Source organism: Alnus glutinosa, chromosome 2 (genome assembly GCF_958979055.1).
Source record: "Alnus glutinosa chromosome 2, dhAlnGlut1.1, whole genome shotgun sequence".
Taxonomy (NCBI): Eukaryota; Viridiplantae; Streptophyta; class Magnoliopsida; order Fagales; family Betulaceae; genus Alnus; species Alnus glutinosa.
This window is the reverse complement of record NC_084887.1, coordinates 31,824,868-31,845,738: the sequence shown is the minus strand read 5'-3', so window position 1 is coordinate 31,845,738 and position 20,871 is coordinate 31,824,868. Positions and strand designations below refer to the sequence as shown.

General features: G+C 36.4%; 2 protein-coding genes across 4 annotated transcripts in view; one reads left to right on the top strand and one right to left on the bottom strand.

Moving 5' to 3' along the window:
• The first annotated feature begins 4,823 nt into the window (after window positions 1-4,823).
• On the top strand, window positions 4,824-12,232 carry LOC133859490 (uncharacterized). Of its 2 annotated transcripts, XM_062294905.1 has the most exons (10): window positions 4,824-4,969; window positions 5,114-5,234; window positions 6,962-7,543; window positions 7,654-8,970; window positions 9,060-9,384; window positions 9,491-9,746; window positions 9,848-10,064; window positions 10,179-10,543; window positions 10,630-10,770; window positions 12,009-12,232. In XM_062294905.1, exons 2-10 carry the CDS (start codon window positions 5,133-5,135, stop codon window positions 12,091-12,093), a joined length of 3,390 nt encoding a protein of 1,129 aa, XP_062150889.1. In that variant the 5' UTR covers window positions 4,824-4,969; window positions 5,114-5,132; the 3' UTR covers window positions 12,094-12,232. The 2 variants fall into 2 exon arrangements, with proteins under 2 accessions (XP_062150889.1, XP_062150888.1); XM_062294904.1 differs by lacking the exon at window positions 4,824-4,969 and having other exon boundaries at window positions 5,058-5,234.
• Window positions 12,233-13,143: 911 nt separating this feature from the next.
• The window catches only part of LOC133859495 (transportin MOS14), a 33,403-nt gene continuing 25,675 nt past the window's right edge, over window positions 13,144-20,871 (bottom strand). For both annotated transcript variants that reach the window (XM_062294910.1, XM_062294911.1), the window contains 6 exons: window positions 20,735-20,827; window positions 17,904-18,091; window positions 17,617-17,728; window positions 16,134-16,291; window positions 14,979-15,095; window positions 13,144-13,807 (listed from right to left, as the gene is read on the bottom strand). In XM_062294910.1, coding sequence (XP_062150894.1) covers window positions 13,583-13,807; window positions 14,979-15,095; window positions 16,134-16,291; window positions 17,617-17,728; window positions 17,904-18,091; window positions 20,735-20,827 — 893 coding nt within the window. In that variant the 3' untranslated portion in view covers window positions 13,144-13,582. The remainder of the gene's footprint in view (window positions 13,808-14,978; window positions 15,096-16,133; window positions 16,292-17,616; window positions 17,729-17,903; window positions 18,092-20,734; window positions 20,828-20,871) is intronic.

Below are 20,871 nucleotides of genomic sequence, written 5' to 3'. Positions count from 1 at the left end.
GTCATGCGGAATATATGAGACTCATTAATTCATTTTCACTTGGTTTGTCTCTTTTTGGTCTATAGACATAAAGTTATGATAATAAAGATTTTGTGCACATTTGTTATTTTATCCATGAGGATAAATAAAGTTGGACCCGAATGACTTATAGGAAGTTCATTCATAAAGCTTGATTATCCATAAGGTACTAATGTAAGGAGTGTTTTACATTGTGATACATGGAAGGGACGACCTAATTTTATAATGGTTTTACCGCCATGATTCGTGTGAAACATTTCTTATCTGAGTGGGAGGATTCCATAAGTGATTTGCCAAACTAAAGAACCTAATACCATAAGGTCATGTGTCATAAAGGCCAAGTGGGAGAATGTAAGATATTATTCCCTTATGTGGCCTTTATATCACATTTACGGTGTTTGCTATGTTTATTATTTTTTTAATAAACATATACGGTATTATGATTATTTCTATTAATTTAGATTACCGTAAATATAGAATCGGTTAATTGATTTTAAAAATCAATTAACAATATTGTTTCCTTGATGGAAGGAAACAATACGGTATTTACCATTTGAGGGTCCCTAACCTAGCCTATAAATAGAGTGTCTGTGTACACCATCAGTACAGCCATCAAGCAATAGGCATAGGTTAGAAGACACCTCATAATTTTGTTCTTAGAAATTCTAGAGGAGTGCTTGAGCAACAATGGCCGGAGGTAAGCCTAAAACTGTTCTATTTAATTTTCCGCTGCGCATGTTAGGTTAAAGAAACAATTGTTATTTAATTATTTCTAACATCTCTATCTCACAATTGATGATGTGATTCGAAATAGCAAAATTATTAATGAAAATGTACAGATATAGTGATCTTGAAATATCCTTTAATATTAGAAGGGACACAACTTTTAATAAGAATCTTGATTGCTTCTTGAAAAAATGTGAAAATAATATAGAAAATCAAATAAGTAAGAAGTTCCACTTTTGGAAAGTTCCATATATTTTGAGATAATCCAAAAAGGAAAAATTCATTTATTTTGAAACGGAGGGAGTAGTAACACGTACAGCCTGCCCAATTTCTGACAACAAGCATGCAAGACCACCAATAACTTTCTCATCTCCCTTACTAAGAGCTGGTAGAAGAAGCACTTCTTTAAGAAAATGTACTCTGCATAACAAAACTTGGGGTAGCCCCTACAAAAGAAAACACAACTCAGAGTAGATAAGATATTCAAATCAACGGCAGCACAGGCATTGCAAAGTGTTTTAACCTTAGAATGACAACCCCAGAGTTTATTTCAATTTTGCTTGACAGACATTAGGTTAAGGGCATGTAGCTCAATTCGGGTTGCAAATGATTAGTTATGGAATCTAAATAACCAAGGGTTAAGTCAATATTTCTTAATAAATGAAATAGGTAACATAGTAAAAAAAAAGTAACATAGTCATAGTTTTATATATAATCATTAGAACGTCATCAATTTTCACAGCATGGTATTAGAGAACCATTGTGGCATCCGTGGAGTGAAGATAGCATTAAGCATAGGCTCTAACGAACACACACGCGAGAGAAATTTATTGGGGGATGAGACTTCAACTGATTTCGAAGTTAAAAAATTTATTCTTATACTACGTCCAATCTTTATGTGGGACCAATGCAATGCCAAGACGATTAAGAGATTAAATGCACTTGCCAAATATATCATGCATGCCCAATGTTGCATTAGTTAGATACCATCACATCTAATCTATATCATGCATGCCAAATGCTACATTAGTTAGATATCATGCATGCCAAATTTTCTTCGTTGAAAATTATATAAAGAGCTTCGAAGAATTTTCTGACTTAGTTGAAAACAGATTCATGAACTAGCCGGTTGGTCTAAAGATTTGTTCTCTATTTTGCTATAATGGTTTGGGGGTTAGAAATCTGATTCAGTTTAATCGAGCTCTATTGGAGAAATTGCCACGGATAGAAAGGCTTTGTAAAAATCCGCGGTAGAAACCAAATATGATAGCATGAGGGGAGGATGGTGTTCTAAAGAGGTTGCCAAACCTTTCGAGGTGGGGTTGTGGAAAAACATTAGGAGTGGGTGGGGGGGTTTCTAGATTTGTCAAATATGAGGTGGGAGACATGTCTAAGATAAGGTTTTGGCATGATTCGTAATGTAGTGATCATCCCCTAAAAGCATCTTTTCCGGAATTGTTTAGCATTGCCCACTATAAGGAGGCTCTGGTGGCAGATCATGTATAGTTCTTTAAAGCAATCTTCAATGGAATAGTTCTTTTACCAGACCAGTGCATGATTGGGAGGTGGATCAGTTCGTTCTCTGATCTTTGATCTTCTATACTCTCTCAGGTTGAGACAAGGTGGCAAAGATAAAATCGGTTAGATCCCTTCAAAAAGGCGAAAGTTTGAGGTTTGGTCTTTCTATCATGCGCTTTGCACTCCCGTTGGCTCCCCATTTTTTGGAGAATTAAGGCTCTTTCAAGAGTAGCGTTCTGTGTGGATGGCAACATTAGGAAAAAAAATTGACTTTGGATAACTTGAGAAAGATACACAATATAATGGTTGACTTGTGTTGCATGTGGAAGAGAAGCAAGAAAAACACTTATCACCTTCTTCTCAACTGCTAAGTGGCTAGAGAATTGTGGGTTTCGATCTTCCGCTTTTTAGTATAGAGTGGGTCATACTAAGAAGGGTAGTGGAGTTGTTGGCTAGCTGAAGAGGTCATGCAAACAGCTCGGTCTTCCCTCGTCGGATACCAGAATCTCCAGCTAAAATCTGGCCGGAGGCCTCTCCGGCGAACCCCTCCCTGACTCCGCGCCCATCACCAAGCTGAAGCCTAAGCCGGAACTGATCGAGATCTCAATAGACTCGCTCGATGCGTCGCTGGCGGAGGATCTGGCACCCAGATCAAACAAGAACAAGGGGAGTCTCCGAAGAAGAAGAAGAATAGGGGACGTCTTTTGAGTGACAAGTGCAGATCTTGTCTTCTTCACATTGTTCTCAACGCAGCTCTCAAGGGATCCAGCACGGAACAGGAAAAAGAAGAAAAAGAAAAGAGACCTAAAAAACCAGACCACCCAAAAAAAGTCCCTCTTCCCTGCCGGAATATGCCGTTTTACGTCTACCGTCAAGCCGGGGATGGGAGGTGGCGCGTCTTGGCACGGCCAAGATTTCAGGATGCACAGATCTGGGCAACGACGAGCCCAGATCTGCGATGGTGATGCCCAATCTTGTGTGATGGAGCTTAAAGAATCGTTTTTAATCCAATCTTGTGTGACAATCGTTTGAAAAAAAAAATTCATTAGCATGGAACTCCTGTGTATTTTGGATCCTTGTTTATTTGGCATTTATTGGGACTAGAAATTCCAACACCCTTGATGGAGCTTAAAGAATCTGATAGGTCCAAAACAAAGAACCCCATCCCCATGGCTGTCTTTTCTGAACCCAGAAGGAAAAAATCATTCATAATATGAAAAACTAACGGCAAGAAAATGATAAGAAGAAGAAGAAGAAGAGTGTGGGGGAAAGCGAATAGAAAGAAAGAAATAAAGTGGTCTGACAGTCGTAATTTTTGTTTTGCATGTAACCCCTCCCCGCCTGCCAGATTTTTGCCGGAGATTATGGTCTCCGGCGAAGGAAGACCGAGTCGTTTGCATTGGTGAGGCTTCAGAAAAAACAAATTTTCTTTTGTTAGATCTACACCGTTAAATAATTTAATTTCATCTGGACTGTTGCTTATTTTTACAGAGAATTTTTACACAAGCCGGATCCGACGAAAAGTAACAAGAAATGATTTCATTTTCATGGCATCTAGGAATTTGGGTTCCTGAGGTTATCAGAAAGTTATACGAGTTTTAAAAAGCATTTATAGCAGCTTCTTTCTTTCTTTCTTTCTTTTTCTCTCTCTCTTTTTTTTTAGAAGGTTCTCATTTTAAGTTTTAGAGAAAATTTTAAGAAAGTTATAAAAAATTCTTTACGGTAACTGTTTTAAAATTTTCGTTTTCCTGAAAAGTGAATAGTGCTTCTCAACTTTCCATTCAATTATTTATTCACAAAATATATTATATTTTATTTCTCTTTCATACTTTTAATTAAAATAAAGGTAAAAATATATTATTTATCTCCTACTTTATCTTTTTTTTCCTACTTTTAATTAAAGTAAAAGTAAAAAAATAGTTGATAGGGAAGTAAATGAAAGAAAGCTGTTGTGGGGTGTTTTTTGATAGGGAAGTAGAAAATAGTTTTGTTCCCTATATTTAAAGAAAATGGTTAGAAAGCTATTGTGGGTATTGAATCCGAATATTATTCTAATTCACTGTGTGAATTACGATGTTTGACTTTGTAAGATAAAATTTTAAAAAGAAAATTAAATAAATTAAATAAAATATAATTTATTTAAAAAATAAAATAAGTAGAATATTATCCTACTTTATTCAACTTTTTATTCGAACCATACACATACAATGTTATTCGATCAACTTTTTATCAAGAATCTCTTCGATCCTCTTCCTTTTCTTCTTGCTATATATTCTCTGTTTCTGTCTTTGCGTTTCTTTTACTTTCACTTGTTTTTATTTAATTACAATGTTCATCATCCTGAAGTACGAATCATAAGCATCCATGCATCTTATTAGCATTGCAATATAGTCATACGGATGGAACAGGGCGGGTGTCGAATATATATTGGTCCATACCTACGTAGACATGCATAACTTTTTCATGCACTAACAATTACTATAATTTGATTGGTAGTACGTCGTCGTCTTCTTTAGACCTTTTTCTCACTCGATCTGGGCATTTGTGTTGTAGGTCATTCTGCTTTTGATGATCGATCATTATTATCGCGCGATACATGTGATTTTTGAAAGATAAGCATCCACCATGATAATGGGTGTTCAATTAGCTATCTTTATGTATGGGCCTGGCCATGTACATGTACTAGCTAGCCATAGCCATAAGATTGGTAAATTTTATTTTTTTTTTCTAGCCTATTTTCTTCAGTGGAAATTAAAGTTCTCTCTCTCTCTCTCTCTCAGTGTCTCTCCTTTAAATATTGCATGCGTGCGTTATGAACTTCTGGGTTTTAGCAAATGGACCGGTTATGCAGAAATTACCGAGAAGAAATAATGGAGAAGAACAAGAAAAAACTTGATGGTAGAAGCTTAATAGACTTGGTGTTCTCTTGGTCTCTCCGGGATGTTCTCAATAAAGATCTTTACAAAAATCAGGTTGGTGTGTTTTTCTTTTTATCTAAACTAGCGTATAATTAACCAGCGCTATATATGTGCGGATTTATCATCATAATTTATTGAGTTCTGCCCTATAGTGATAGTATGTTAGATCGATGGATCAAATTAAACCCCAACACTAATTAAACAAAAAAAACAAAAAAAAAAAAAACAGCCATAAAATGCATTGCTTGAAAGCGCTATGAAGATCATTATTATTTCTTAAGCATAAAGAATAGTCCTTATCACCTTGCTATTGAACTCCTGTACCCCTACATATATATTTTTTTTAAAAAAAAAAATCCATATTTCTGCTATTTTCTTTATATATATATATATATATATTAGAGAAAACGTGTAAAATAGGTAATTCCAAGAATCTCTTTTTCTTTTTCTTTTTACCAGTTTCCAAGAATACTCCTCATTAAATTTTATGTTTAGAAATAGGAAATTCCATCTTTGGTAATATTATAAAGCTCATTTTCATTTCACTTGAACAAGAGAGGATCCTCAAAAAAAAAAAAAAAACGTGTTAAAGGTGAGCGTCATTAGAGCTTTTGATTCCACGCCTTAGAATTTCGTGAATTGTTGTTATAGTTCTTTTCAAATAAATATATGATACCTCAATTTAATTTAATTCGTACTTACTTGTTTCCCAATTCGGTTTAGACATTAATCAGACTTTGCCTATTAATATCAGGATACTAAAGAAATCCTGTTTCATTTAAATGTTTAATATATTTATATTTATGCTTATATAGTACTATATAGGGAAAACTGCACTTACAACTCCTAATTATCTTTTATTATTTTTGCAATCATACCTTAAAATTTTTAAAAAGGAGTGGTTTCCATGCGCCAGTGGCTCCCAATCCCCTCTATCATCCGGTTTTCTGTTGTTTTATTATCTGCTTTTTTTTTTTTTTAAGTTACTTGGGTTTTTGTTTCTCTTTATGGGAAACTTCTATGTTTGAATTTGTAATGGTTACTCTCTTTACTGCAGTCTTACTTCTGGACTTTAATAGCATTGTTACTGTTCTAGTCATCTTTTGGTGGTCGTTGCAAGTCTCATGTGGGGATGCAGTTGGACTTGTCCTGATCTGTTTTCCTCTCACTTTTTTTACCGCCTGCTCCTTGAAAGGACTAGGTCATTTATTTGTCCCATTTTCTACCTATTGTTTATATATCTGCGCTGTTTTAGTTTGGTTTGGGTCTAATGTTGGAGAGCCCACCCCTTTTTCATTATTAGGATTACCCACTTTCTCTTCTGTTCAAATCAGAAGTGGGACAGATCCTCCTTTGTAACCCATTTCCTTATTCAATTAGGAAAAAAATAACATGAGAATGTTTTATTACAATTAGAAGGCATATGTGTAAAGCACATAGGATAGGGAAGGTGAACTATAATCCAAACAATATGGTAAGGATGTGTGCCATGTAAGGTCGCATACCTAATAATGAAAATATTTAGGTATCTATATGTATGTATGTATGTATGTATATATATTTAAATTGATAAATTCATTGGAATTTGGTTCAAGTTCTTTCCTGTTTTACTAGAATTGATTTATTTTATCTCCCTCTGCATTCTTGAGATTTGACATGTGAACTTTCATTTTTCATTCAATGATGTATATTTTGTTCCCACATGCATATATGTGTAGATCTTCTCTCATATGAGTCATGGAATTTCCATGCATGAATAACTTGACATCATTTACTGGCAGGTTAAAAAGATCCCAGAGACATTCTCTTCAGAGACAGATTACAAGAAGTCATTCGTTCCTTCATTAATTGAGGAAACATATGCTGATTTGTTTTCCAACATAACAGCAGTACTGTCTCAAGCACCTACTTGGGAAATAGACTCTGTTGAGAAATCTAGAAATTTTGAACCGCCCAAAGACTTGTTTTATGAAATTACATTGGAGGGAGATGAAGATGGTGGCTCGGAGAGCGATGAAGAAAAAACTGAACCTGAGAAAGGTGATCTTATTGCCTTGACTGATGTTAGACCAAAATGCATTGCTGATTTGAACAGGCCCAAAAGATTCTATCTTATAGCTTATGTTCGTGGGCCAAGAAACATGTTGACTGGTAAGATCCCGATACTGGCATCAAAACCCATTTGGATTGATCAAGACGTGCACGAGTACGAGAATGAAACACTTATTGTGAACAAGAAACAAACACTTTTTGCAGTTTATCTTATGAATTTGATTACAAATGTTCGTATATGGTGTGCACTGAACCCACCGAAAGGGGGAAACACAAACATCATTAAAACAGTACTGCAAGCCAATTCACCAGTAAGAATTTTATCACATTTTCTTCTTTATATATTCTCGAGTATTTTGGCCATATTAGCTTCTCTTTTAAGACTTACATTCCTGATGCATTATGTATTTATTCCAAACAGGTTGATGAAAATTGTATGACTTGCTTTTCTAAAGGAGAAAGCAATCCTGCCCCTTCTGATCTACTGGAATACATGATTAGCTCTTATAATCTAAATGGCTCTCAAGAAGCTGCTGTTTTAAGCTGCATTGGTATGAGAGACTGCAATCATCAAAATCCTGTCAAACTGATATGGGGCCCTCCAGGAACCGGGAAAACGAAGACCGTTGGTGTCCTATTACATGCCCTCCTGAAATTGAAGAGCGGAACATTAACATGTGCTCCAACTAACAATGCGGTTTTGGAAGTTACAACACGGCTACTGAGGTTGGTTAGGGAGTCGCTAGAGTATGATCCATACGGGCTTGGAGATATAGTTTTATTCGGGAATGGTAAGCGAATGAAGATTTATGATCGTTTCAATCATCCTAAAAAAAGAAAGAAGTTTGCTTATCGTAAAGATCTTCTTGATGTATTTCTCGACTATCGTGTTGATGTGCTTGTGAAGTGCTTTGCTCCTAAATCTGGCTGGAGAAATGGCTTAGAATCAATGATATCTTTGCTTGATGACCCTAAATCGCAGTACGAAATATACTTGGAAAAAAAAGAAGAAGAAAAAAAGGAGGAGGAAAAAAGAAAGGCGGAAAGAAGAAAGGAGGAAAAAAGGAAGGAATATAAAATGAAAGAGGAAAAAAGAACGGTATATAAAAGGAAGGAGGAAAAAAGAAAGGAATATAAAAGGAAGGAGGAAAACAATGAGGGGGATGATGAACTCAAAAAGGACGATGATGATCTTTTGACGTTTGAGGAGTTTTTAAAAAAGACATTTTGTTCAATTCATGAGAAACTGAAGTTTTGTATGGTTAATTTGTATACGCACTTACCAACTTCTCTAATACCGTTAGAGGTAGTGAAAAAGATGAGAAGAGCTCTTACTTTGCTTAAATCTCTTGAAAATGAAGGGTTATTACAAGGGCTCAATAATTTTGAAGACATTGGAAGCAGAGTGGGTTGCCTTGCAAAGTTGAGTATGAGAGAAGAGTGCCTTCAGATACTGAGATATCTGACATTATCTCTGACATCCTTTGTTCCAAAATTCATTGATCCTGATTTAATAAAAAACTTTTGCTTGGCAAATGCAAGCCTATTGTTCTGTACAGCTTCGAGCTCTGCTAAATTACACCGTATTACAAAAAAGATACCATTGGAATATTTGGTTATCGATGAAGCTGCTCAGCTTAAAGAATGTGAATCAGCTATTCCTTTACAGCTATCTGGTGTCCGCCATGTTATTCTCGTAGGGGATGAGAAGCAGCTCCCTGCAATGGTTATAAGCGAGGTTAGAGTTTTATCCTGGGTTTTTTTTATCTTTACGACTTATGAACACCTCCCACTTTGTTTAACAACTTTTGAATGTGCACTTCTTAGATATCCAAGACGGCTAAATTTGGAAGAAGTTTGTTCGAAAGACTGGTCATGTTGGGGCGACAGAAACACCTTCTTGATGTCCAGTACAGGATGCATCCATCCATCAGCTTATTTCCAAACACAGAGTTCTATGATAAACAGATTTCAGATGCTCTAAATGTTAAAGGAAGAGACTATGAGAAGCGTTTCCTTCAGGGCAACATGTACAGCTCCTACTCTTTTATAAGCGTAGTTCATGGAAAGGAGGAATTTGGTCTCGGGTACAGTCGGAAGAATATGGTTGAGGCTGCTGTAGTCTCTGAGATAGTTGGGAATCTTTTTAAACGTATGTTTAAATGTTTAATAGAGTATTATTATCCAGAAGAAAAAAAATGCTTTCAGAATAGATAAATGATATGAATTCCTTACATCATTTCCTGTTTTTGTGACAGAATTCCTTGACACAAAGAAGACGGTTAGCATAGGAGTTATATCACCGTATAAGGCTCAAGTTTCTGTTATTGAAGAGAGGGTCAGAAAATACAGCGAGTCTAGAAGTGGCTTCATTGTGAATGTTCGCTCTGTTGATGGGTTCCAAGGAGGTGAGGATGATGTAATAATTATCTCTACTGTAAGATGTAATGGGAGTGGAAGAGTAGGTTTCCTTTCCAACCGACAAAGAGCAAATGTGGCACTGACTCGAGCAAGGTATTACTTGTATATATCAGATCGTGCTGCATTCACATGAAAAATGTTTCAATTACTGTCGGTTTTGCAAATTAAAATTTGGTCACTGTTTCATTCTTTAGGTATTGCCTTTGGATTTTGGGGGATGGGGTGACTCTACAAAAGAGTGACTCTGTTTGGAAGAAACTAGTCCTTGATGCCAAGGACCGTGGGTGTTTCTATGATGCCAATGAGGACAAGAGCTTGGCTCGGGCAATTACTGCTGCATTGGTGGAGTTTGAAAAGCTTGACGTTTTACTCAGTAATGACTCTGCACTTTTCAGAGAGGCTAGATGGAAGGCAGGTGTATGCAATGTTTTGGTGGAATTTTGATTTTGTAGTGGATTTGAACTGGCATGAATTTACTAGTTCCTAAAACAAAAATCAGATAACTATTACCTTAATTAAATACAGGTTTACTTCAGCAACAACTTCCAGAAATCTATCGCTAGAATTCACAAAGCAGAGATTCGTCGTGAAGTGCTTTTTCTGTTGGCAAAGCTTTCAAGTGGTTGGCGCCAGCCTCATGAGAAGAGAAACCTCATTGTCCATGATGGCACTTCTTCTCAACTTTTAGAGATGTGCAAGGTCGATGGGCGGCTAAATCTGGTTTGGACAGTAGATATTCTAAAGGAGAATTCATGTCACATTCAGGTTATGAAGGTTTGGGATGTTGCGCCATTATCCGATATTAAAAAACTAGCAAAGGATCTTGACATGGTATTTGGGAACTACACAGTGGATAAGATGCATCGCTGTGAACACAGATGTGTAGAGGGGTATGAGCTTATCTGGAATTGTTTTTAAATATAATGCATTTAACTGATATGTGATCCCACCGCTCATCAATTTGACTTTGGTACAGGAGTTTAATTGTCCCGATGAGATGGCCATTGGACTCCACCTCCACTAGGTGTCCTGAAGGTGACAGTGTGTGGTTCCTCTCGAAACCGCTATCCTCATTAAGTTTAAGGGATAAGCCAGAAACATCAGCTGAAACTTCTAGGTGAGTGAAACACTTCTACACTCTTCAATTTTTGTCAATTCTTACACATGGGTATTTCTTTTTTTTATAACCAAACACTCTAATTACAATTCACTCCCGACAATAGGGAACAACACAAACACTACACAAGAAAGCCATAACCTACAATAGAAAATAACACCCGGCTAAAACAGAGAACATCAAAGCACAAGCAAGGTTACAACTTCCAAATCTGAACAAGACGAACAGACATAGCCGACCGCTCAATCTTCCTCCTAAACATGAGTCTACTCCTAACTTCCCACTGAATTTGAGCAACAAAAGCTTCTTCAGTTCGTGGAGTGTTCCCATGATATAAATCATTTTTTGAATCTTCACAAATGATAAACAGCAGCCGCCAAACAAATTTTATAGAGTAGAACCTGCAAACCATGACCTTTGAGTGTACATGACCATCGCACAATATCATCCCATTCGATACACGGCTTCTGAACCAAAAACAAGGACATCAAGTGTCTCCATATTCTCCTACAAAAACTGTAATGGAAGAAAAGATGGGCTATAAATTCTTGTCCCCCATAACAGAACCTACAAAGAGTATTACCCTCAAATCCCCACCAGCACATCCGATCCTTTGTAACAAGAGTGACCCTGAAAATAAGCCACAGGATAAAAGCATGTCATGGGATAGCCAAGAGAAACCAAACAACATGACACCAAGATACCTCCGGGAACTTGGTCCTAAGGCAGTTCCAAGTTTCAGAGCAAGAATAGACCCCCTTTTTTTGACTTCTAAACCGGAATATCAATAGCAAACAACCTACTCTGTGGAGATCTGACCGAGCAGGAGACCATGCCCAATCCCGTCAATGAGAACAGAAGATACTCGGGCGTCTAAGCTAGCTACGTACTTCCAGTATCATAAACACATGGGTATTTCTCTTCTGCATAATCACTTTAAATAAAAACCAAAGAATTGTTTTGGCTTGTAGTCAAATAGGAACGTTAGAGGTAATTACTTATGCAGTGATAAAATACAAAATATAAGGGACATAAGGAATTTAGGTGGTTCAACCTTTCAGGGCATATGTCCAAAGTGGACAAGAACCCTACAGAGGCTATATATATCTTACATCTATGAATTTGTGTTACAACCAGATTGATGTTATATATGATCGATTTATTGTTCCTTGACTTGTATGAAACCTTTGACACTGGGTTGTTTGAAAGACTAACGAATATTTATAAATGAATATCAGAAACCATTCCAGAAAGTATAGAATTAGGAATGAATCGGAAGATGTTGGCTTGAAGCAAAAGTGGCAAAGGCGCGCGGCAGAATGACTATTGAGGTAAGATTGCCTTCTTTTTGGTATTCTGGACTTGAAAAGGCAGAAGTGGCAGAATGACCGAGGTTTTAATGTAAATTGGCTTGGAGTTATTGTAACTTATTTTGGTATCAACTTAAGTTGGCTTGGAGTTACTTTTGAGCTGCTTGGAAGCCTTAGCTCGTGTAGCCCATTACGTTAGGAGACATGTTACATACACATCACTAGTACATCTTTTGTACATCACTCTTCTAAATCAACTATTGGATTTATAAAACCCACAAGGATTCACATGTGGGTCCTATAAATCTAATAGTTGATTTAAAAAAGTAATGTACAAAAAATGTACAAGTTATGTTCAAAAATCATTTCTCCAATAAAAAATATTAGAATCATCTGTGAAATGAGCAACCAACCATGTGTGTAAATATGTACTTTGAATATATTTAAATTACTATTTATAGCAAGAGTTTAAGTCTATTGAAAACAATGAATTTAATCTTTTAATTAATATTTTAAAACTCTCTTTCTTCTAGATAAATTTGAACAAAGATGTGAAATATTTAACTTAAATGAGAGAAATGATCTAAAATTAAAGTTTAAAATCATTCTCTCTATAAGAAATGATGAATTTAATCATTAATCAATATCTAACAAATATATTATCAAACACTTTGGTGAGATGCCCGCATAACTAGATTGGGATGCACATCAATTAGCTATCTAAATTGTTTGCAATTTGTGCATTTGGATAACTATTGTGAGAAAACTTACGTAAAACCTAACTATTCGTATAAGTGGCCAGACAGTCCAAAATTTATTGGACAACTGATGCCCACACGGGCACTCTTAGCAATAGATGCCCTAGCAATTTGAACAGCTAATTCCAGTGGATCCCTATCCGTATGAGGATGCCAAAAGTATACCGGATGGTATTGGTAAATAAGTTGAGTAAGCTCCCGCATGCATTCTAGCACGCAAAGAAAGGGAGGAGTGCATCACCTCCAATTTCAGAAAGGATTATTTACCGAGAAACGTTGACGAAAAGTAGCCTTTTTATGAAATATATTCAACAGCTAAATCAGCAAGCGAAAATCATCGTTTTGCTGGCCTTCTAGGTAACATTAATGCAGAACTAGAACAATAAATATCATCACTTTTCAACCGTCTGTATCCTCATCTTTTGACATAGGGATCTGATCCGTGCTGAAAATAAATAATTAATTAAATAAAATAAAATGGAACAGAATAAATTCTATTCTCCTCCGGGGATATGACAAAATTGGGGACATGATACTGTACAAGACTACAGAAGAATAATCAGAATATATATATGTGGGGACATCGCTCAAATAATAGGCCCCAAGATTAACTGACCAACCTTTAGAGCAAGCCATCAATTTACAAATGTTACAGGTGCTGTCAGCCACTGGAAGAAGGCTCGGTTAGCTCTTGAAGCTGACTGGATCAGCTCTATACAACATAGCAGAATTGTTTTGCTGCAGTCAAGTCAAATTTGGGACATTACGGTGACAATCAGCAAACTCGCGGACTAGACGCTTTAGAACTCTTCCCCCTTTCCCTTGCATATGCCCATAACTACTTCTTCCCCCATCACAGCTTTTGCTCTCAAGATAGTCTGAGGCTGCACCAGCAAGAGCTTTCAACCAAACTGGCACTAGAGATTCTGCTTCCCCATGGTTTAGATATTCAACTGGAAGTCCATGCACCTGTATAACTCAAGCAGTAAAATAATCTGAAATGCAAGGGACTATTTACAAAAGTAAAGTAAGCAGATGGCTGGTTACAAGTAACTCATGAAAGGTCTCTGTTTTGGCAGACAAGAAAAAATATCATGTTGAAAACATCTTCAATTGCAGCATTGTACTCTAACAAACAATTAAAGCTCCAGAGTTTAAAGATTTCACGATATTCAAATGTAGCGATGAGATTGACTATATATATACAGAACTGAAAACACTAGTGTGCAAGTGTGAGTACGTTGCCTATGGGTTTTGGGTTATACAAACTTTTATTACAGAGAGCATGCCCTTACACCTTTTTCATTCATATGGAACACTTTCATTTTCTAAAGGAAATAGATCAATGGAAGATTCTTTAGCCTAAGAAGGTTTTTTGAGTATCATTTATGCTACATATATGAATGTTCTCGATCATTGAGAGAACCAAAGATCCCATCAAACTTGACAAATTTGAACTTCCAATTTCAGGAGGTTGGTTTGTCATACATTCTTCATATATCATCAATTTCTTGACACTAAGCTTGCAGATGCAGCCCCAATTGGGCATACTCCAAATTCATTTGGATATACAGGTTTGTATCATCTAGCCACATGTAATATGTTTGCCTGCTTACGTTTTCCATCAGGAAGCACTAACATGAAACATGACCTCCAAAGAGGGACCAGTAGGGCACACCACTTGCCACTTGGATGCATAACATGGCAGGATGGGTTCAAAATAGTCTATCCTGAACATGAACCTGTAACTGCGTAACATATAGTAGAACAAACCCAAACAATACCTCCGGAAAATAAATCTTAAGACAGTTAAAGATATGTGCAAAATAAGTTGCTCAAAACATAAAAATTAATTTAAACAATAGTTTAAAAGTACTAGTCAAAGTGATTTTGGACTATTAGGTACAGTGGCATGAATTCCAAACTGAACCTGTCCGATTTAACTTAGCTGGATTTAAGTTACTCAAAGACCACCAATTTGGCAGAAGACACAACCCTAACTAGTTTGCAATGCATAGGCCTTCCAATTTGGCAGAAGACACAACCCCAACTCATTTGCAATGCATAGGCCAAGTTTCCTATTTTCTAGCTCAGGAATACACGCACACACAAACACATAGTGCAAGAGAGAGAAAGAGACCGCTGAGTGTAGCCATCCACGCAAAGATTCCCAACAAAGATTAGCGTTCCAGGTTGTTCTCTCACTTATACTGCAAATTGCTGCCAATTGTTGCAAGATTGTCGCACACTTGTGAACCTATAAAGAGGGAGCAGCAAATAACTTCTTAGCTGTATTCCATATGGACGTAATCGCATTAACAAATCAATTGTCAATAAGGCAAATGGGTGTCCCCTTTAGAGTGAATTACTCCATTCTATTTTGTATAGGAATTGGATGGAATGCATACTAATGAGCGCCATTAAATTGGTCAAATCGTTTGCTAAATATGCCCGAGAGATGAACGGCTATGTTATTGAGTTGAAATTTACATGAAGGTATTCCAGCAAACCAGGAACAAAAGTATCCACATTACAGCATAATTATTCATAATACAAGAAAGATCAAACCACATGTTAACAAGGACAAACGCTTCAAAATAAGAACAAAAAAATGATAAACAGTGTAATAATATGTTGGTGGCTAACAAAATTTCAGAACTGCGAACTGACCCAACATCAATCCAATCAAGAGGTCAGGTCACTAGGTCAACAGCAGAATCATGGGTTTACACATTAGTAAAGGTACAGCTAAAAGGTGTATAAATATTAGCCTATTACAAGCTTGACAGCCTTCTGGTGAATCATAGTAATGGCAGTATACTTGGACCTCTGGATTCTTGGTTTAAGTCCCAAACCCCCCCTCCCAAAAAAAAAAAAAAAAAAAAAAATTCTTATCTATTTTTCAACTAACACAATCTGGTACAGGTTTCTAACAAGTCCAATTGCCACGGTTCAACTGTAAACTGTTTAGTTCATAAGGGTTAATCCAGGTTTTGGTCTCTAAACAATCAAATGCAGAACACTAACCATATAGAGATCCAGGTTTTGATAACTATGGACTAGAGCCCAAATAAAACAAAAAGGTTCAAGAAAAAAAATTCCCTAGCTTGAAGATAATGAAAAAATGGAACTTCAATCTTTACCCACACTAATTCGTTTTGTCTGCTATTTTACTTCTTTGATTGAACTCCCTACTATGCAAAGTTTTTCATAAAGCTAGGCTATAGACACATACACATAAATATTACTTACTCTGTGCATGTGTATGTACTGACATTAAGAACATTTTATTTACCCGTGACATTGCTGAAACGCCAAGTAAAGCATACACCACATTCGATACAAGTCCCTCGCCACTATGAGATATGACCTGAATTGCCATGGCACTGAATGATCCTTCAGGAATACAAGTTGCGCACCCCAACAAAGAGGCCAGGCCCGCATCCAAGAAACCTAAAGGCTCAACAACATTAGATCTGAAACACCTCATCTTGACAAAATTAAAATTACCCCAGCAATCCAAAAAGATAAAAATTCAAAATTCAACAGATACAAACCTATTCAAGAAACTTGTCGACCATACTTTTGTAACACAGCTTACACAGTTTTTATAATAGGTAACAGAAACATAAATTTTTAATGTCTACAAAAGGTCAACTGCATAAGCATTGGGAGCACTAACTTCTTGGAGAATAAAAGAAATCAACTGCAATGTACACTATGTTTTGCTAATTTAGTGGATTGCTTAGAATTTTAAACAGATACATAACGAAACGCAGCAGTTGTTGATACTTTTTTTTTATAGGTAAGTAGAGAAATTATAAAAAGTGTTAAAGGCGTCCCTAAGCATACAAAAAGGACACCAAAATAGGAAAAAGAAATAAAAAAGAAAAAACACCCGCAAAACCCAAAAACAGAAGGAAACCCAAACACCCCAACAGGAACAGCCCACAAAACCCAGAGACCTTTACATCACAGCAAGGGCACGTTTGCCTTTGCCCTGTCTAGAACTAAAACCCCTACCATCATAATTAGTCGACACTATGATTATGAACCTCCTCCGTGCTTTAAACTGCTCGGTTTTAAGCAAATACATACACCATAGAAAGCACCTAAAGAAAATTATGCTGAAGTATTTAAGGCACATAAGTAGAAAACCTGCTTGTAAAACAAAGCAGAAGATAGGGATCTACAATCTACACAATGGCTGGCATGATAAGCATGCTGAGGGTTAAGATTAACCAACAAGCAAGTGTAGCACCCACCCGTTAAGAAACTTGGATGTGTTTCTAAAGGAGTTTTACAGATTGAACTGACAAGCAGTTTATTAGTCTTGGCCCGAGGCCTTGGCCAAAGAGGTAAAAGAGTGTGTGAACTCAGGGTAGGTCTTAAGCTTGAATCTTACCGAAAATTAAATAAAATGTTACTTTTGGAAAATGTGGATCCATCAGTTTCAATGCCTAAGCATGTGGATCTTACATAACTAATGTTTCATATAATTTGAGCCAGTGCTAGAAGTGAGAAAGTGAAGAGAAAATCAAGAGGACACACATAATTAGCTGTGAAGAAAATTGACATATGTCATGCCTTAACTGAAGATAAGACCTTAAAAATGCTAAAATGTAAAAGTGTGTTTTGTTTGCTGGAAATACATGGTTGAGCTACAATGCAATTAATATGTCAACGACTTTTCTCAGATACGATAATCAGCGGGTGGAAATAATAATAATAATAAAAAGAAAGAAAAGAAAAAAAAAAAAGCCATGTGTTATACTTACAAGACAAATATGACATGGCTGCTAGTGCTGCCCCACGATGCATAGCAGTGGAACATATAGCTGCCTTTTGGAAGGACACTTCAAGAAGGGAACCACATGCAGTAAGTACTTCCTGCAACACATCAAATAACTGAAAATTTCAATGAAATGATTGCATAAACACAATCCTTTCAATTTCTAAACTTCTGTGGAAAAATGAAAACTTTTTTTTCCCCCTTGAAAAACGAAAATAAGATTGAATTTATTTATAAAAAAACGAAAATAAAAGAAAGAAAGGCATATGAAACCTTAGAAGAGCCCCGAACGAACATGGATGCAAAATTTGTGTAGGCCTCCACTAGATCAGGTTCTTGGTCACATATATACGAAGAATTAAGAGCCATTACTGATGGTGCATACGTAAATCTTTCAAAAGTGGTGACAAATAAAGTTCCATAGTCCTCTCTATGACCAAATTCTTCAACAACAACAGAAGCTGAAAATGATGTATCCCAAAAAGAAAGAAAAATAAGTAATAATCTGTCTTAGAAAACCTCAATCTTGGCTGACATGACATGATCTAGGTTCCAAATTCTTTTTTGACATAGAATAGGATATGAATATGGGAATCATAATAGTTTCTTCTGACGTTGCATGTTTTAATATGTTGCCTTTATGAAAATCATTACTTGTCAAAATTTCTATGATACATAAAAAGTCCTATTGTTATAAAGGAGAATCTCCAGTCTTGATATGCCAACTGACAATGAATTCTAATAAATCAAAATTCATTCAAGCACCACAAGAATTTATTCGGTCTTCAAGTAAGCAACTAGGCAAGTATAAGGACAAATTCAAAATGTTTAGCTGCTGTTGATGCAGGACAATAAAGGGACGAAACTTTATTAGTCTGATTTTGGAATTTATAATTCTGAGTTCTATCTTTAGTAAATTGTATCAGGGAATTAGTAAATTCTGGAACAGGAAGCCTTCAGGGATTTTAGGTTTTGTAAGTAGACTTGGGCTTGTTTTATTTATGGGTTTAATTAGAGTCCAAAAAAAAACTGGAGGGGCCTAGAAGGTTCATAGTTATAAGTAGCTTCTAATAGGAGTTAGGGTGCTTAGGGAATCATGGTTCTCTAGACTGATGTCTGGGAAATGTGGAACTCTAGTCTCTCTTTTTCTTTTTCTTTTTGTATGGTTCTCAAGCAAAACCTAAAGGAATTTGTAAGGATTTAAGTCTAAACCTGGGTTCTTCTTGTTGTCTGGATTATAAACTGTCGGTTATGGTCAGATATTTGACTCCAACAGAGGAGTGCATCTCAACGTGGCTCATACTGAAAAGGCAAAATACTTAAATTATAGTAATAATATTTTGGAATGCCATAAGCTTCAATTTCTAATTTTTAAGCACCTAATCCTATTTAAGAGTCCGCTTATAAAATACACACACATACAAATTTAACATGCATCTGCTTCCTATAGCCTCACATATGAGAATATTTTCCAACTAGCATTGCACACACAAACATGTAGTCTGCCACCTGCTACCAACAATCATCAGGAATCTGCTTCCTCAACTCTGTTCTCTTAGGTAGGTAGAGAGCCATCTAATTCTGTCAATAGGATCAGAAGTTTGCTCACTTTCAATCAGGCACTATTGGGAAAGTGGCTATGGAGGTATGCTACAAAAAGAGACTTTTTGGCGACAGCTTGTGGATAAAAAACATGGTAGTTTGCCGGCTGGGTGGTGCTCTAAAGCTGTCAGTGGGGCTTATGGGGTGAGTTTAAGGAAACAAATTAGAAGGGGCTGGGACAACTTTTCTAGTTTCATTAATATCGAGGTGGGTGATGGCTCTCGGACCAGGTTTCGATGTGACATTTGATGTGGGGATCATCCTTTAAAGGATTCCTTTCTGGATTTATTCGGCATTGCAAGGGATAAGGATGCTCTAATGGCTAACCATATGTTTGCTCACAATGAAGAGGTACATTGGGACATGAACCTTATATGATTGGTGCATGATTGGGAGGCGGATTTTGTTTCTTCCTTTTTCAATGTTCTATACTCTGTGACGATGAGGGGGCAATGAAGATAAGTTTTGTTGGTTCCTTCTAAAAGACGATCTTTTGAGGTCAATCTTCTCCCCAACGTTGACCACTTATTCCCTTGAAAGAGCATATGGAGGTCTAAGGCTCCTTTAAGGGTGGCATTCTACACGTGGACAGCATCCTTAGGGAAAATTCTAACTATCGATAATCTCCATAAGCGTCACATCATAGTGATATATTAATGTTGTATGTGCAAAAAGAATAGGGAAACTCCTGATCGCCTCCTTCACAAGAGATATGGAATCTGGTTTTAAAGATGTTTAGAGTAGACCGGGTTAACCTAGACGGGTAGTGGAGCTATTGGCGTATTGGAAAAGAAGGTTTAGTCGGAATGACTTTAATTATGTTTGGAACGCAATCCCTTCTTGTTTAATGTGGTGCATTTAATGAGAAAGAAATGTTTGAAGTTTTGATGATTGTGAAAAGACAAGCTCGGATCTATAGCTTGGTTTCCTTAAATCCATCTTCGAGTGGATCTTTGTTAACACCCTTCTCAATGTTTCTAGCTTTGTAAATTTTTGTGCTCTTTTTCCTTGTTCTTGATGTTGCTGAGTGTTTTCTCTTGTATACTTTCTGTGTACTTCAGTAGCACCCCTTGCGTCTTTTAATAAATTTGTTTCACTTTAAAAAAAATAAATAAATAAATTGAAAGTCATGGTGCCACGATCTATCTAGCTCTAAAATCCCAAAATTCCCTCAATTTGAAATAAAATTAGAACAAACACTATGGGATTTATAAAATTGCCAAACGACATTATAACTAGAAAAGGCTTCATTGCTCAGACACAGTTGAGGTTCATAACATAGTGAGAGATGATAATGAAATGAAATAGTTCAATAAAATCTGGCAGCAGTTAAATTCGTCCTTTCCAGCAACATTATTCATATGTGATAACAATAAACCTATATCTGATGTATCATTTAGAATATGCAATGCGCAAGTATTATGAAAGATGATCTATTTTATAAAACCGAAGAAACCATAAGACTGAATTGCATCACTTGCAGATCATCACAAATACCCTACCTGTTCTGATGTAGCATTCATGACTTTGGAATGACAAAAAATTTGTTGAAAGGCAATGAAGTACTCTGGGCAGTACTGTCATAAAGTGCTGGCCTGCACGTCAAACAAAATCAGTTACTGTATATATACTCTGTGGA